At 37.7% G+C, this 18,628-nt stretch overlaps 1 protein-coding gene across 1 annotated transcript in view; it reads right to left on the bottom strand.

Annotated features, from left to right (window-relative positions):
• The window catches only part of lrrc75ba (leucine rich repeat containing 75Ba), a 44,116-nt gene extending 30,292 nt beyond the window's left edge, over positions 1 to 13,824 (bottom strand). Inside the window, exons 1-2 of the mRNA XM_048210523.1 lie at positions 13,187 to 13,824; positions 224 to 352 (exon numbers count right to left, since the gene is read on the bottom strand). Coding sequence (XP_048066480.1) covers positions 224 to 352; positions 13,187 to 13,459 — 402 coding nt within the window. The 5' untranslated portion in view covers positions 13,460 to 13,824. The remainder of the gene's footprint in view (positions 1 to 223; positions 353 to 13,186) is intronic.
• Positions 13,825 to 18,628: the final 4,804 nt, after the last annotated feature.

Here is an 18,628-nt window from a genome sequence, read left to right as displayed (position 1 = left end):
AAAAACATGAAGAAACACAAATTAGACGCCTTACTTATCATTCCCTGTCTTGTCTTGTATTGTATTTGTGAGCCATGTGTGGATTACAAAATTGTTTGTGAGCTCCATTTGATGGCTGCAGTAAATCAGTACACTATATGTAAACACATTTCATTTCAATTACTCTAAGAAGCAATAAACAAAGCAAAGAAATTACATGCTCAAGTGAAACTGAATGACTCACCTTCTTTGGGCACTGCATGTCTCTAGCCAGACTCAGTAGGAGTTCATGAGATATGGGGTCCACCAGGTTAAGGAATGATGCGTTCTTATAGAGGATATCATTGAGTGACGTACCCTCTAATCCCAAGTCCTGAAAAAGAGAAAAAAACGCAAAGTGAGCTCATATTATCAGTCACTCACTCAAGATGTCTTTTTCTGGGAGTTTCATCATGTAATGCTTCTGAACTACGTACAAAACTATATCTAGGTAACACTTTAGTTTAGAGTCTAAATCTCACTTGCTTATTAACTTGCATATTTCTAGGATATTGCCTGTTTATTAGTACTTATAAAGGCCACTTTAATTCCTTACTCTTTATGACCACATTCTACATCCCTTAATACTACCCAACACCTAAACTTAAAGGGTTAGTTCACCCAAAAATGAAAATGATGTCATTAATGACTCACCCTCATGTCGTTCCAAACCCGTAAGACCTTCGTTCATCTTCGGAACACAGTTTAAGATATTTTAGATTTAGTCCGAGAGCTTTCTGTCTCTCCATTGAAAATGTATGTGCAGTATACTGTCCATGTCCAGAAAGGTAATAAAAACATCATCAGAGTAGTCCATGTGACATCAGAGGGTCAGTTAGAATTAGTTTTGAAGCATCGAAAATACATTTTGGTCCAAAAATAACAAAAACTATGACTTTATTCAGCATTGTCTTCTCTTCCGGAATCCTTTCCATTGAATTGATTCCATTGAATTGATTCCATTGAATCCTTTCATCTGTCGGCGTTGGTAATGCACTTTTACGTCGCCATGGTTGTTTTTGCCGATTAGGACATCCGCGACATTTTGAAGCATCGAAAATACATTTTGGTCCAAAAATGAAAACTACGATTTTATTCAGCATTGTATTCTCTTCTGGATCTGTTGTCAATCCGTGTTCACTCCTACTTCTTCTTCTTCTTCTTTCCTGTTTTACGGAGGTTGGCATCCAGCTTATTGGTGCATTACACCGCAGTGACGCTGCTGATGTAAGACGCTGCTGACGTGTTATCCGGTGCGCCCGAGCTTCGTTTACAGTCTGAGGGAGACGCACACTGTATTCAAGCTATTCTACATTGTTTGTATTTTGGTATTGCTATGTTTTTTAAAATGGTGCGTAAGTGTGCATGTCGCGGATGTCCTAATCGCCAAAAACAACCACGGCGACGTAAAAGTGCATTACCAACGCCGACAGATGAAAGGATTCAATGGAATCAGTTCAATGGAATCAAATCAATGGAAAGGATTCCGGAAGAGAAGACAATGCTGAATAAAGTCGTAGTTTTTGTTATTTTTGGACCAAAATGTATTTTTGATGCTTCAAAAACTTCTAACTAACCCACTGATGTCACATGGACTACTTTGATGATGTTTTTATTACCTTTCTGGACATGGACAGTCTACCGTACATACACTTTCAATGGAGGGACAGAAAGCTCTCGGACTAAATCTAAAATATCTTAAAGTGTGTTCCAAAGATGAACGAAGGTCTTACGGGTTTGAAACGGCATGAGGGTGAGTCATTAATGACATAATTTTCATTGTTGGGTGAACTAACCCTTTAACAACTACCTTACTAACTATTAATAATAAGCAGTAATTAGGAGTTTACTGAAGTCATAGTTAATAGTGCGAATTGGACACTAAACAAAGTGTGACCTATATATGTGTGTATATATATATATATATATATATATATATATATATATATATATATATATATATATATATATATATATATATATATTTTACAGTCAAACCAAAATTTATTCAGACACCTTGACCATTTAATTCATTAATACAGTTTATTTACTATAGTTTTTTAAAAAATGGTATATTTGCTGCCATACCATGAGTGCAGCAGGCGCAATGATATTACGCAGCGCCTCTCACAAATGTCTCCATGATTGCAAGGCACGCTCCCTGTGCAAGCAGGGGGTCACGGGCGCTGCATAATATCATTGCACCTGCTGCACTCATGGTACGGCAGCAAAGTTCCTTGATTATTACGCCGGAATGAGAGTATAGTTCCTAGCCATATCGGCCTAGAAAATTGCAACTTTCATTTTCCGTCGGTCTTAGTACACGATGTAACTACAGAAGAGTCAAGTTTTAAATATGAAAAATATCGAAACTCTTTGGTCATTTTTGAACGAGATGCTAACGGTCTAATCAGATTCAATGAACTATGCTAAGCTATGCTAAAAGTGGTACCGCCAGACCCGGAGATCGGCTGAATTGATTCGAAAACTCAACTGTTTAACTCTAGGGGAGTTGGAAAATTAAAAAAAAAAAGTGGAGTGTTACTTTAAGCTATTATAGAGAACAAAGTTAAAATGTTTTTTGTTTTTTTGTTTTATACATAGGTATCAATGGCTGATTTTACTGACTTGAAAGATCCACCATTGTGGATATTACTGATTACTTTAGAACTTCCTCACCTTTTATAATCTTTGTATATTTAGTCTGTATCTAAATTTGTATTTGACAGCTGTACCTAAAAGTCACCCTGCCCGCCAAGAAAGTCGAGAACATAACTTTCATCTATTATGCAACTTTGATTTACATAGACAAGAATAACTCTAGAATGGCAAGATTGGGGTGTTTCACTGAGACAGAGTGAGAGCCGCAGACTTTCAGTAACAGAGAGGGGATTATGAAACGGCCTCCACTGGGTTATTAATATTCAGAGACCAGATGCTTTTATCTATGGTGACTTGCATATTCAGATGGAACAGGTCTTTGCACTCAGTGCAGTTGGAGTGTGCATGCTTAAATGTGTTTAGCTGCAGGGAAGGAGACGCCCACACCTACCCACCTCTCTGTTCCCTACTCTTCCCCATCCATCTGGCACCAAACATTTTTCCCCCTATTATGGTGTGCTCAATCTCAAAAGAGTACAGGGGTCACTTCAGCTGCTGGAAAGCCCAGCTCAGACCAGCATGCATTTACACAATATAATACTGGATAGTGCTGGTTTGATACTTGAGCTTGTTTCTTTCAAACCAGGCTCATTGTAAAAATGTGCCTATGGCGACATTTCTGTGAAATGATATTGGGCCCTATAATACACTCAGCGCAATGCGACGCCAGGCACAACGCAAGTGTTTTTTGCTAGTTTCAGCCCGATGCAGTTATCATTTTCACGTCCAGCGCCCACGCTGTTTAAATAACAAATGCACCCGCGCCCATCTGTTCGCCCATGGACATGCTGGTCTGAAAATGAGGTGTGTTCAGGTGCACTGTTGGCGTGTTGCTATTTTGAGGCAACTGAAAACGACTGCACCATTGACCAACAAAATCCTGGTCTAAAGTCAATGGCACAATATTTTTTTTGTTATTTAAAGGGCACATTAGTAATATGTGGATATAGGCGGGTGCACAAAGCACATACACTATGTTTGTTACACACACAAGGATGCGCAGCAGCACACAGGATTACAGTGTAAAAGAATATTATTGTGTACATAAAGATAAAAATGCCTACATGTCAGTATGGAAAGTCATTGCATGTATCAGAATTACCTATCTGCAGCAATGACGAATTAAATTGGCTAATTATTTGACCAATTGTGGCAATACACACATATTTAAACTGACTAGTCAGATTAAGGGTGTCTATATTCTTCGATGTAAAAATCAATCCGCCATGGTGCAAGCGCACCTGGCTTTTAAAGGGAATGGGAGATGACACTCTGATTGGTTTATTGCACGTTACGCCCAAAACACATCCATGACTCATTAACAGACTAGGTACAATACTTTTGGAACATGCGCCTGGCACACAGACCATTTTTTCTGTTGTTAAACTAGCAAAAGTGGATTTGGATACACCCAAAGTGCTTAGATCGCTAAAATAGGGCCCATAATGTTGCTTCTTGCACATTTCACGACACCTTCAAAGTGAAATGTCCAATGAATGGCATTTAAAAATGTGTTTAGTTTCATCTGAAACAAGTCAATGTGAATCTGATAACATTTTATTACATTGGTTGCCGTACAGTACATTTCACGGCAGTTCGGAAATGAAATGTTCAGTGAGTGGTGCAAAAAGTTTAATGCTCTATTGTGTTTGAAAATAACATACAAATAAATTAAACCCTACCCTAAACCTAAATGATAGTGTTTACAAAAAGCAAACATGAGATAAAATAGCATTTGCTGAAGCAACCATGTCATTTTAGCTTTAAAAAAATTAGTTTTTTACTGCCTGTTCATTTCAACTGGAAACTGCAGTGAATTGTATGTAGAGGTACATTTTTGGAGTTTTGCACGTAGAGGCAAGTTTTTCCAATAAGCATAATCTATGACCTATGCTGACAAAATGAGTTGCAATGAGCAAATTTTAAAAAATTTGTTTTTATTTTCACAATCTCTATTTAAAAACCCTTCAAAATTATGTATGATTTGTTGGAATCAGAGAACAAATGACTGAGCTACACCTCTTTGAATTCGATACAGTCAGCAAAGTCAATTTTGAGAAAAATCAAGTTAAAGTTTTCTGAAGGTTTAATTGCTATTTAAAGCATTTGAATTGCTAGATGAGTGCTTAATGAACTTAAATTGACCATTTTTGACTAAGTTTTGCCTGTAGCTCGTAATTAGCCTGTGCGCATCCCAACTCATTTTGCCAGCACGGGTCACATATGTTGGTTTCCTTGGTGCAATTGCTTAGCAGCTACGCATTGTCTGTAAAAACTAATAAACACCTAGCATTTATAGGGTTAAACTGTGTCCGAGAAATGTAAATGTCAATAGTGTTCTATGAAATCCAGACAGCAAGTGAGCAGAATATGAAAAAAGCACATGACAAGATGTGTAGTTTATGCGCACACACGTCTCAAAGTCTTTTTGTGAGTATGTCTCATGATGCCTAACTCTTATAATGTCTCTTAACTCAAACAAACTATTTTATCTTAGTATGAACAACACACACTTATACAAACAAAGACATTATTGTGAAAGTCAACTCAAATTGACCTGCGAGGTCAGGGAGATGGTGAGTAGGACATGATGATAAAAAACCTTTTAGGATTTGAAAATAATTCCTGTTACTGTGACTTCCAAGAATCCTAATAACATCTCTATGACAAGCCTTTTGAGAGAGAGACTTGAGTGAAACACCAAGAACCAGATGACAGCTGCCTCAAGTTATATCATACGAGATCTGGGGCTGTCAACTTGTTTTTTAGATGCAGTCCAGCTAGCTGGTATCTCTGTATGCCAAAGAAATTTTTCATCAATGTGAGATCACTAGCAGTCCTGTCACCAACATCTCTGTAAGTAGTAGAGGAAGACCGGGCAAGATGCCCCCAGAGTAAGACGTTCCCCTCTCTTTCAATTTCCACTTGACCATAAGAATTAAGTGCATTTACTATTGCATCAAAGTTGACATCTGAACATCATCTTTTGTGGGATTTATTCCATCTGAACAGGCTTGAAGTTAGTGCCAAAAGTTACTTGCTTTTTAACTAATAAACTTCATGTTTATTCCTCAAGATTTAGTGTTGCACCTTTTCTCCAAGTAAGATGAACTTTTAAAGTTTGGTTCCACCTCCTCTTCAGTTGGTTGAGCACCAGTTCTTAGTTTAGAAAACTGGATAATAGTGTTTACACAATAGCGTTTTCAACTAAAACATAAAGCTTTTTATGCATTTTGGCCGTTCATTTATGGGGGCCTGATAACTTTTGAAAACGATACCATAACGCAAATTTGTGAAAACAGTGATGTAACGCACATGCGTATTATGTGTTTTACATGTGTATTACATGCGTATTATTATGTGCGCAGTCTATAGTGGAGGTCGGCAACCCGTGGCTCTAGAGCCGCATGCGGCTCTTTAGCGCCCCCCTTGTGGCTCCCTGGAGCTTTTCCAAAAATGTATGAAAATGGAAAAAGATGGCGGGGGGGGGGTGAATATATTTTTTGTTTTCATATGTTTTCTGTAGGAGGACAAACATGAAACAAACATTCTTAACGGTTTCCAATGCTGTAAAATGTGTATAATTTCAACATTTCTGTCAACGAAGATTTGCGTCATAGCCTGCGACACACGTTTCAGTGTGGCGGGGTATGCATCAACGTCACTTTCCCGCCGAAAGCGCGCTCCCTCAGCTGGACTGAGTGGCAAAAGAACCTGCTGCATGACTGGATTTAATAGAGGAAACTTCGAAACGCGAGTAAAACAAACGAATTACACTAAAGGTTGGACTCGAAAGTGTTTCTTACAACTTGTCAAATAAACCAAATCCATGGATATTTACATGCAGCCAGGAGTCGTGTTTCCTGACATTTATGTGCCTGATTTCGACGGTGGGGAAATACATAAAGCAAATCTGCCTGTGAATATTTTATATAACTACAATATAGGTTTAAATCCGCGTAATCACTTATATCAATGTTATATATATTGTCATATTGTCCAGCCCTAAAACATATAAAGTTTTATAGTATAGTTTTTGTCAGTGTTTATTTTAAAACACACAATTATGCAGAATATAAGATGGAAAATATTTAATTGATGATTTGTCAATATAATATATAACAATACAATATATATGGAATGATTTTACCTCAAAATCCAACAATTCGACACAAAATAACTGCCAATCCATGTTTCTCTGCTGGAGTCCAGCTGTTTCTGTGAATTGCACCGATCCATTTGCTTCTTTTTTCTGTAGCTTTCAGCAGTTTTTAAATATATACCTCGGGAATACCTCATTATGTATTTGTAGCCTACATAGTCATTTTGATAGTGGGCTAATGTAGCTAATATACACTTACAGCCTGTGTTGCCTTCATATAAGGCTTAAGTTATATAAGGCTTTTAATTTTTTGCAGCTCCAGACAGATTTGTTTTTTTGGTCCAATATGGCTCTTTGAACATTTTGGGTTGCCGACCCCTGGTCTATAGGCACGTAGTGTTTATTTACAAAGTGACATCGCTATCTACTGGCCTGGCATGCAGAATACAGAGTGCAGTTTTTTAGATGTTTTCATGGATCCATGTGAACGGGGATCGTTTTGACAACGTTGTTGTCTGTACGTGAAGCCCTTAAAAAATGCAAAGGATCATCTTTTCCGTTTTTAGTACATCATTGTCATGTAAACATACACTTATATTGATTATTTTTGTAAACAAATTAAATGTATTTACACAGTTGGTGTCTATTTCTGTAAAAGACAGATGGTTTACTACAGGGGGCCTGCTAGGGGGTCCGCACATCCCAATTTGTTTGCTATAACAAATATATTAGCAAATGATTCAATTTATAAAGACAAAAATACTCCAAGGCACTCATCTACACAGATCTATGCATTTAGGCTACACAACCTTCTTCAAAATGCGTATCCTGAAGATATTGTATCCCGAAGAAGGCTGTGTAGCCTAAACGCATGAGTGCCTTGGACAATGAGCACTACATAAAGACACCCGTGTTGCACTCTCTGCCTCTGCTGTTTTGTAAATGCTTCCATTTATTTCACTTAATAATATATTGAATGATGCATCATCGTCCTGCACATGCTAAATTCACACGTTGCAATTTATCATCATTTGTACATGTTGTTCTTCAGGGGGTCATCCTATGTTCTCTTGTCAGTTCCTTCCAAGTCCACTCTAATTGTGTTAGGTCCTGTTAGTGGCTCTGAAACATGAAACCTATTTGAAATTCTCTGTTTCTTGATAATGGGAGAAAGCCTTAATAAAGACTGAGAATGCACACAGAGGACCACACCGTGAGTCTCTGGTGACATGCTTGTCGCCGCATAGGTATCAAGACTATCTCTCTGTGTTGATTAAACGCTCTCTGCTCTGGGATGTCAAATTCTCAATGTAATTAACAGCACATCCTGAGAGAGGGAGACAATGAAAAGAGGACTATAAAAAAAAAACTGAATTAAAAAAACAAAACAAAGGGATGAAAATGGGGGGGGGGATTTACATAAAAGACTGAATACATAAGAATAGAGGGCACAGTGTGAATAATAAATTTACACAAGGGACTAATAGATATTAGATTTGTACAGGCCTATGCACGTCCTGTCCTTGATTGTATTTGTTCCGTAGCAATTTTGTTTCAAAATTCTTGTTTCTTCACACCACTTTTTAAAATATTTTTGATAAGACAGCCAGCAACAGATCCATTTATAATTCTTGGCAGATGCTTTCTAATCAAAACAACAGACGAAAATCAACAGTAGCCAATTTAGATGAGCAAAGCAACAGCATTTGAGTTCATTTGGAACGAGGAGATGAGCAGCTGCAAAGACAAGAACATTGAGAGAGAGAGTGAGAGAGAGAGAGAGAGAGAGAGATGGGTTTAACTTTTATAGAGTTGTATGGGTGGATCTTTATGGTGGAAAATAATGGAAGAACTAAGAACTCCTTTAAAACTCCATTAAGATGAGGAATGGCTGTCTCTCCATGTCATATTTTGACACAGTAATCATATGATATCAGAAAGAGATTGTAAGAGGAATGGGAGCTCAAACTGTGACAAGTTCTGCCCTCATAACACTTTTAACACAGCAGGAGAAAAAAGTCAGCTTTCCTTTTTGCTCCAGGCAAAATAATAATAAAAAAATCTTAATGTTTAGGATTTTTTTTCAGTTAATAAATGCGATTTTTATGTTAAAGGTGCAGTAAGCAATTTCTGAGAAACACTGTCAATCCAAACAAAACACCCCTTCATTGCTCCGCCCCCAAAATGCACAAACACGCAATGCAAGAGTGCATGTCTCTTTATCATAGCTGAAGCAAGGTAAAATAATGCTTCACGATAAATAAAGTGAACATGACGAACAAACGACAAGAAAGGACAAAAAATTAGCATATACAAGCAAGAATTCGTTGTTAGTCGAAAGCAGCACACCAGCTCCAGAAAAACAATAGCTGTATTTCCATCCAAAGTTGCAAATTTAGCTTGTGCGCAACTTTGGAATATCGCATTAAACATTTGCGAATAATCCATCCAGTGAGTCAAAGAGAACAAAATTGTCACTTCCTGATAAACTGGCACTAAATATCACTAAGAAAATGGAAGTTGATGCAGAAACCACTGTGTATATTCATTTTCATATATAATAAATTACTTGTACCTCGGAGCGCGCAGATGAAACACTATAAACGCTGTCATGTTATCTTACATTCAGATGCCTGGTGTTTGTGAACGCAATTGTGTAAGACGCTTTTTGCTAGGGAATTATACCAAACTACTTTAACAACAAACTTTACTCAGGCATTACAGAATGATCAAAACAGCTTTTTCAGTCTTTTTTGATGTGCATCAAGGAATTTATTCAGTAAAAGTGTTTCCATCGAAGTTTATGCGCATGTTTTCATATCGCACAAAAATGACTCAATTGAGCACATACGTTTTTTAAAATGTATGCGCATCTTGGTGTTTCCATCCAGTGTATTTTATGCGATATCCCAAAATGTGCACAAAAATAGGTGGATGTAAAAATAGCTATTGACACTCAACAGTCCTATAGCTAACATTACAACAACAGCATATCTAGGTACTGTGAAACATAGCAAAACCAATGTTACTCACGTATGGACACAAATTTGGCATCCATTTTCCTGCTTAGGTCTCTCCAGCGCTGGAAAGCTTTTTTAAAGGTCCCGTTTTTCGTGTTTTTTTGAAGCTTTGATTGTGTTTATAGTGTGCAATATAACATGTGTTCATGTTTCGCGTGTAAAAAAACACAGTATTTTTCACATAATTTACTTATCTGTATACCGCTGTTTCCACTGTCATAAAAACGGGCTGATGACTTCCTTGTTCTATGAAGTCCCTCCTTCAGAAATACGTAACGAGTTCTGATTGTGCCAGCGGTTCCTGTGTTGTGATTCGACAGCAGCTTAGCGAACCTTGCCCGGAAAGGTCACGCCTCTTACCATAACGTGGAGATGCACGCGCTCAGTGTTATTGTAAACATGTCTTTAATTTTACCCTATCAATTTGAGCCGGAATCAGACCCGGTGATTGGACTGCGGGATGAAAATAACAGCGTTTCGACGACATGGCGACAAACACTCTACAAACACAACTCTGGTGTATTCCTGTGGGCAGAGGTTAGTCAAAAAACTGTTTTAGTGACGTCATTAAAGAAGGAATTAGAGGGATGTAGTCCAAACTGGCCGTTCGATGTAGGCGACTTCTGTTAAATAAAATATCTCGCTTGGCATTGAACTTTGAGCTTTAAAATTTTACAGATTTTATTTATACTCTAACAACAACATTACACACTAACTAAAGTTTGAAACATGGGATCACGAAGAACGGGACCTTTAATGTTAATGCTTTAAAGCTCTTACCTGATCATAAGTGATATTCCTCTGACCTTTTCTCTTTTGTAATGTCTCTCAGCCATCTATGTTTCTACAGTCTTTCTTCAAATTTCCCTCTTGTTCATTCTTTCTCCTCCCCCATCATGAGTGTAAGCACCCCCTACTGCTGATTGGCTACAAGTGTGTTGTGGTGCTCGGTCCAATCCACTTTCAACAGTGTTTCTCAGAAATCACTTATTACACCTTTCCTGTCCCAGCTTAATATGCAGAGACAGCAATACTGCCCTGCAAAGGCAAAACAATAACTATAGCAACTAACACAGCAACCAATGAGGTGGGACTATCTGTTTGTCTGACCAGTGGTTGATGATGGGAGTGTTCAAGAAACCTGTTTGAAAACAGTGATTTTTGCAACTGAATAGAATTGAACACTAATCTATTTAAATTTTAATCTATTCAGCATCTAGGCATGCCTTAAATGTCATATAACATACTACATTGTTTATTTACTTTATTGCCTTTTACAAACAGTAGCTTTTGACGTATTCTTACACATAGACATGACACACTTAAGTGAGTGACCTCCTGATCTCATGCACTCCCCTGTCATCACTTGTTAGCTCTCACTCTGCTGCTCTGCTGACACTCTGTGTTGAATTTGAGCATATGGGTCACACTGACAGAACAAATGTACCATAGAAGCATCCAGGCATTAGTATTAGGTGTTTGTGCGGAGTCCCGACAACAAATAATACCAGCAACAAATCCAGGGAAATGATTTCTTGCGAGGTGACTCACTGCAGCACTACAGAGTGAGCTGCACGGTGGGTGTCTGAAGTGGAAATGCCAAACAGCATTTCACCTTCCTGGATACATTATACGGGTCAATGACCCATAAGGATGTCTGAGATTATGAAAATGAGAAATGTAGTTTAAAACACATGTTGCATGTGTTTAGCAATAAAATGGTTGTATTCATGATAGTTCCATATGTATGAAAAAACCTTTATAGCACCTTTTACACAAAAAATAAGGTCAAGACAAAATTGTCAAGTGGTATATGGATATGACAAATGACAATGTAAATGTATTTGTTCTTGGCGGGATAGATCTGCTATGCTGCTGCTGTTGTTGTAGATTATTGCTGCTGCTGCACAAATAGCATATATCAATAATCCATAACAGATCTATACAGGTGGAGCTGGGGAAGGTGGAGGGTTTTAGAGGAACTCTGAAGCACGCTGCAAACTGCTATAGTGAATGTAACCAGCCATTTAAATGTGTGAGCAACAAGCTCATTGGCTGCAGAAGTGACACGGACCAATCAGCTTGTGCCAGTAGTTAATGCTGTAATTATCATCAGCTTGCGTTAAGGACCCATCAGCCTGCTCATCTAGAGTTTCATGACTGAACTATGTATATATATATATATTCATGATATTTCTACTATATATATACATACTATATATATATACAAATATCATGAATTATAAATCACAAAAAGGTATTTAAAAGGTCAAAAATTCATGATATATATATATATATATATATATATATATATATATATATATATATAATTTTTGACCTTTTAAATACCTTTTATATATATATACACAAATATCATGAATTATAAATCACAAAAAGGTATTTAAAAGGTCAAAATGTGTTAATTAATAATAATAATAATAAAAAACCTTACTGACCTTGACAGAGTCATGAGAATCTAAATGGGTCTTCATTTAGTTGCGTCCCAAATGATGCACTACACACTATGTCTATGACTTTATACACTATGTACTTATGTACTATGTACTCCCCATGTAATGTATTCATTTTATAAGTTTATTTTGTCATTCAACAATTAAAGCTGCAACTGGAGTGCGTGAAGTGTCCAACATTCCACACTTAATTTTTTCGGTTAAATAAGTGCATCACCCTGGTATTTAAAGTGCACTTTTTCTTTCAGAAATTTGCAGTGTGAACACACTCACACTATTTATAGTACAAAACGGCACAGAATAGTGCATAAGTACGCAAATTGGGACGCACCTTTTGTTTGAACGTTTTCTGGTCACATGACAACAAAATGGCTTCCTGCATGTTGGTTACGCCACACTGACTGATTTGGAAGACATAAGCTTCTCAAATATTAATCATTTTGAGTTTTGTTTTTAAATTAATAAAGCTTATTTTACTTTATAATATGTACAATTACATAATATAATTTTAAGAAATAATATTTGAATTAGGCTATTATAAATAATACCAAACTAATCATGTCAACATTTCTTTTTTCAAGAATTTCAGCCATCTCCAGCAAGCTACACCACCTTGACATTACTTTAAGCCCTACAAAATATCAAAATGACTTTAATTCAGAAAATGAAAACATGTTTACCATAGAAGATGTTTTCAAGTGATCTCTGCAGGAATTTCATTTTGTGATGTCTTTGTGTGTTCAGACAACTGATGCTCTTGTGAAATATTTCTGTCATTGACTGCAACTACATGATTTACACATGCAATGCGAGTCAAGCAGAGAGAGAGAGAGCCAAACTCATGCATGTTTTACAGCTGCCTGTGTCAGATGTAGGCTACGTTTATTAATGCAATGCATGACATTTGCCCTCACCTTCCTCAACAGTTTGAGCACGTCCGTCGCCTCTTCTATCTTCCTCTCCTGGAGAAGCTTCTGAATCTCTCGGATCCAGGCGACTCGTCTGACATACGGGCTGTGGTTGGCTCTCCTCAGCACTCCCGGCAGCTTATCCGTCCTGAGCATCAGGGATGTAAACAAGAAGTCTCCGCTCCGATCGCTCTCTCCCGTGCTGTCTAGATGCTTCCGTCGCCTCTTTGAAAAATTCTCGTTGTCGAGACTGTTTTGTCGGCTGAGCCTAGAGCCCATGATTGCAGTTACGTTAAAAACACAATGTTACACTAAATACGACCCTTTTACCTTTTACCTCTTACAGCGTAACCATGGCAGCCCGGACGATAACGCCCAGCGGTCTCCACATCGGTCCGAACTTGGGTTGCACGTACTCGTTCTGCTTACAGTCAGTGTCCTTTGTGCAGTTCGTCCTACGACGCAAGTAGTAGTTTTAGCTGCGGAATTGTCAGTGTTTTGTTCTTTATCCCAGCTCTCACGTCCTTGTATTAGTGTTTGTTGTCAGTAGGACACGTCCGCCTGATGCTCTAGTTGGTATTCAGTGGATGGTGGTGATGCTCTCCAGCACCACGCGTGGATCATTACGGAGGTCTGTCCTGCCATTGGCTAGCGGTGGTTCGTGTATGTGCCCCACATGCCAAGAACGAAAGATATGTGGTGGTGAGGGGAGATCAAAACATTTTAATTGAATTTTAATTTAGTTTTTTTTAACTGATGGTGAATTCATTTCATAAACTGATGTTGAATAGCCCAACATGAAAGAAACTGGAATCTCAGTTGTAGACAGCAACTGCAGAAAAGTGAGAAAGTCTGTTTCTTCAGTTAAAAAATACAATTCAGGGATTTCTTATAGAATTTCAGAAGAGTTCTCAACAATAGCCTGTTTCATTCTCACACTGTTCTCAGATTTGTTAAAGGCACAATATGTAAGATTTTTGGATTAAAATATCCAAAAACCAACAGGGTTATATATTTTGTTGACTTGTGTACTTACATTATCCCAGAAGTTTCCAAGAATGTTTAAATCCAGAGAAATAAGTGAGTTTGCATAGGACACGGACCGTGTCTGTGCGTCACCTATCAATGACATAGGCCACCTAAGTTACCTTCGATTTCCAGTTTTATTTTGTAGAAACCAAGGAAGCACCAGAGACGCTTTATATATTATATGTTTTACTAGATAAGGGAACAACTGTTTGGATACATTTATAAACAAAAATCGAATCATTGTTATCAATCGTTCCTATTGTTTGAATCTCGTTTTCTTGATTTACCGCGAGTACCATGTTTTATCATGACTAATATCGATCTATCTTACTGCAGTGTGCAACAAGTGTCTCATGGCAGCCGCCGAGAGAACACACAGAGTAATGTTATAACATCATTTTCAACACACTCAAATGTATCTAACATGATAAAGAGTGCTGCTTTACCACACATACTCTTGACCGGAAGAAGCGGAAGCAGAGATTGTGCCATAATAAAAGCTCCACTGCTCTCGAGCCGTGTGTCGTACTTGTCTCTCATTATCTCTCCAGCTGCCTCATTGCGCCTCAACAGCCCTCGGCCCTGCGCTGCTTCATACTATACAGTAATGTAAATAATCTTATCCATGAACATGATTTCTGCCCAAGTCCCATCCTGATTCTTTTCCACCAGCTGTGAGGTGAAGACAACATCTCCCAAGAATCCGCGCTCAGTCTCGGCGTCATCAAGCTACGCCTTTGTTTTGAATAGGTGACCTCTAGCGGCGAAAACTATCCTACATGTGTGCCTTTAAGAGTTTTCTGTAAACTTACACATATTTTTCTTAAAGGCCCGCTGAAGTGTCTTGGAACGCGCAGCATTCTTCAATGTGTTGACGCAATTTCAACTGAAACAGGAAGACAGGGCGATATATCGAACAGCCCGCCCCTTTTTTTAAAATAGCTAATAGCATTTTGTTTATATCACAGCTCGGTCAGAGCCGTTAAACTCAGTAAAACGTCTGTTTCCTTTTAATATCTAACCGTTTATTCTCCTAATCTCCTCCGCATCACTTTAAAAAACAGAATTCTGTGCAGAATTTAAATGGGTCCAATACAAACTTCTTTTGCGTCAATGGAAAGCATATTTACACTGTCTGAATCGCTTTGTGCACTTTACCACGTAGAAACTAGTAAATGTGTGACAAATGACCGATTTCAGCCTTAGCTTCAGTGTCTGTTGATAGTATAGGAGGGGGCGGGACTTCAGATTCTAGAGAGCATTTGATTGGACCGAAGATTTGATGAGAAGCTGAAGTGCGAAAAAACCCGAGATCCATTTTAGCGGAAGTAAGAGACTGTACGTTTTGAATGCTTACATCTCCTATATGTGAATTTTGTCATTGTTTTTGAACACTCTGGCTTATTCTTAACCTTAAGGCTAACATATTCATACTAAAAGCTAAAAAACTTAAATTTTGATTTCAGGGGGACTTTAAAATGTTTCCAAAAAACAAATGATTTACACTATACTCTCTAATATTATTGAATTTAGAGGTAACACATTACAAGTCTCATTTGTTAACATTAGCTAATGCATTAACTAACGGGATGGATTTTGTGGGAAATGCATAATTCCACCATGTGCACTAAATACGTTTCGGCTATTAAAGAGCATGTGGTGGAAGGTGTACGGAGTCTCTAAGGGGACATGGTGGTGGAGGGAAAAAATATAGATTTGGCAATGGTTTTGTGTTCTCTAGCTAATGATTTGCGTTCACCCAAGAAACTTTTGTGTTCACTCACAAAATGTTTGTGTAATTATTATTTATTTATTTATTTGCATTTAAAATGTTTGCATTTTGCTGAGAAACATTTTTTGTTCTTTGCGATTGCACGTCAATTTTCGTGGGGGAAAAGTTGCTCGGGGGAACGGAAAATATTTTCTTCACCATGTTCCGTTTCATGGGGGCTTCGTAAAGGTGTGATAGTTTGAAGAAATTTTTCTAATAGGTTCTTTCATTTTTTTATTATTATTATTATTTTTCACGCCGTGGTAAGTAGTGATGGGAAAAACAAAGCTTTTCGAAACAAATGAACCAATGATTCACTGTTTGCGAATCACTCGAAACACCAGAGGCTGGCGGCACCTGCTGGTCAAAAGGGTGTAACGCAATGAAAACTCACCCCAAACATAACCAATTGCAAACATTTTTTCAAGCAAGTGTAATCTATTAAATGTAACCTACTACAAATAATTAAATATAAATAAATATGACGATTCTGTAGGTCTTTTAATGTGGTTTGTAGGAAGGGCTTGGCAAATTAGGAAATTACGAAGCCTCGTTTGCTGAAATCACGTGACTTGGCGAGTTTGATAAGGTTCGATCCACTGATTGGAAACAAAAGATTTGTACATTTTTCTAAGCTTCATGAAGGAGGGTTTGAAAAGCGCCAGTCACTGCTAAGATGAGCAGATGCAATCATGGGTATGTACGTACAAACAGATTATTTCACGCAAAAAAGGTAGAGTCGAAACCCACTTCACTAAACAGTGATCCTGCTTAAGAAACTGGCAGTTTTATTCATTAACCACAAGAGGGCCAAAAGTTCCTTATGTAGCTGTAAGAAATTTTAAGGGACATTTTAAGATGTAGATAGATAGATACAATCTCATGAAGTGACCAGGCTAAGGTATGCTGTTCTCCTGATATGCTCTCTAACCTAAATATGTGTAACAAATGTTAAAATGTTAAAGGAAAATTTTTAACACCTTCATGAAGAGTTAATCCATATCACAGGTCTTCTGCTGGCATTGAATGTACATGACATATTCTGTCTGACTGAACATCTAGCTGCAAAGCTTTTCATTTTTTGTCCAAAGTGACATGACAGATGGAATAGACCTTAGCAACAGACCTTACTGATGTCCCCGTCTGATTTGCAGCCTTTTTTCAAAATATCTTCTGAAACTCCATCTGTCTTTTATTTCCAATGTGAAGGCAAGCTAAAACAAATGGACACACAGAAAATGGGTTTCTACTGGGAACTGGTTTTCAAAAACCAGTCTGTAAGCTAGTGCATATTGCATATATAGTGCATATATTTTATTGTTGTAGTATGATGGTATAATATGTGTGTGTGTGTGTGTGTATTATATATATATATATATATACAGATGTGGACAAAATTATTGATACCCTTGATAAATATGAACAAAAAAACCTGTGAAAATAAATCTGCATCGTTAATCCTTTAGTTTTTTTTTTTTTTAATTCACAAAATTCTAAAGTATATAGTTGAAGTATAAGAATTTAAAATGGGGGGTAAATCTAATTATGAAATAAATGTTTTTCTCCAAAACAAGTTGGCCACAATTATTTGCACCCATTTTTTTTCAATACTTTTTGCAACCTCCTTTTGCCAAGATAACAGCTCTGAGTCTTCACCTACAATGACTGATGAGTTTGGAGAACACCTGACAAGAGATCAGAGACCATTCCTTCATGCAGAATCTCTCCAGGTCCTTCAGATTCCAGCTCCATGTTGGTGCTGCTTATCTTCAATCTCATTTTCTTTAGGGTTCAGATCAGGGGTCTGGGACGGCCATGGCAGAAGCTTCATTTTGTGCTCAGTGACACATTTTTGTGTTGGTTTTGATGTTTGTTTTGGATCATTGTCCTGATGGAAGATCCAATCGTGGCCCATTATTGGATTTCTAGCAGAAGCGGTCAGTTTTTGATTTTTTATCTGTTAGTATTTGATATAATCCATGATACCATGTATCTGAACAAGATGTCCAGGACCTCCAGCACAAAAATAGGCTCACAGCATTAAAGATCCAGCAGTATATTTAACCGTGTGCATGGGGTACTTTTTATCCATGTGTGCACCAAACCCATCTGGTGGGTTTGCTGCCAAAAAGCTCTTTTTTATTTTATTTTCATTTGACCATAGAAGCCGGTCCTGTTTGAAGTTCTAGTCTTGTCTGACAACTGAATATACTGGAAATTGTTTCTGGATGAGAGCAGAGGATTTTCTTGAAACCCTCCCGAACAACTTGTGAGGATGTAGATGCTGTTTGGTCATTTTTTTAGGCTTTCTGAGACTCAAGACTCAAGTAATCTCTGCAATTCTCCAGCTGTGATCCTTGGAGAGTCTTTGGCCACTCAAACTTTCCTCCTTACTTCACATTAGGACGATTTAGACACACATCCTCTTCCAGGCAGATTTGTAACATCTTTAGTTGATTGGAACTTCTTAATTATTGCCCCAATAGTAGAAATGGGGATTTTCAATGCTTTAGCTATTTTCTTACAGCCACTTTCTATTTTGTGAAGCTCAACAATCTTTTGCTGCACATCAGAACTATATTCTTTGTTTTTTTCTCATTGTGATGAATGATTACGGGAATTTGGCCTTTGTGTTTCTTCATGTTTGT

Source organism: Megalobrama amblycephala, linkage group LG12 (genome assembly GCF_018812025.1).
Source record: "Megalobrama amblycephala isolate DHTTF-2021 linkage group LG12, ASM1881202v1, whole genome shotgun sequence".
NCBI lineage: Eukaryota > Metazoa > Chordata > Actinopteri > Cypriniformes > Xenocyprididae > Megalobrama > Megalobrama amblycephala.
Note: the sequence above shows the minus strand (reverse complement) of the source record. Positions and strands in the feature narration are given on the sequence as shown.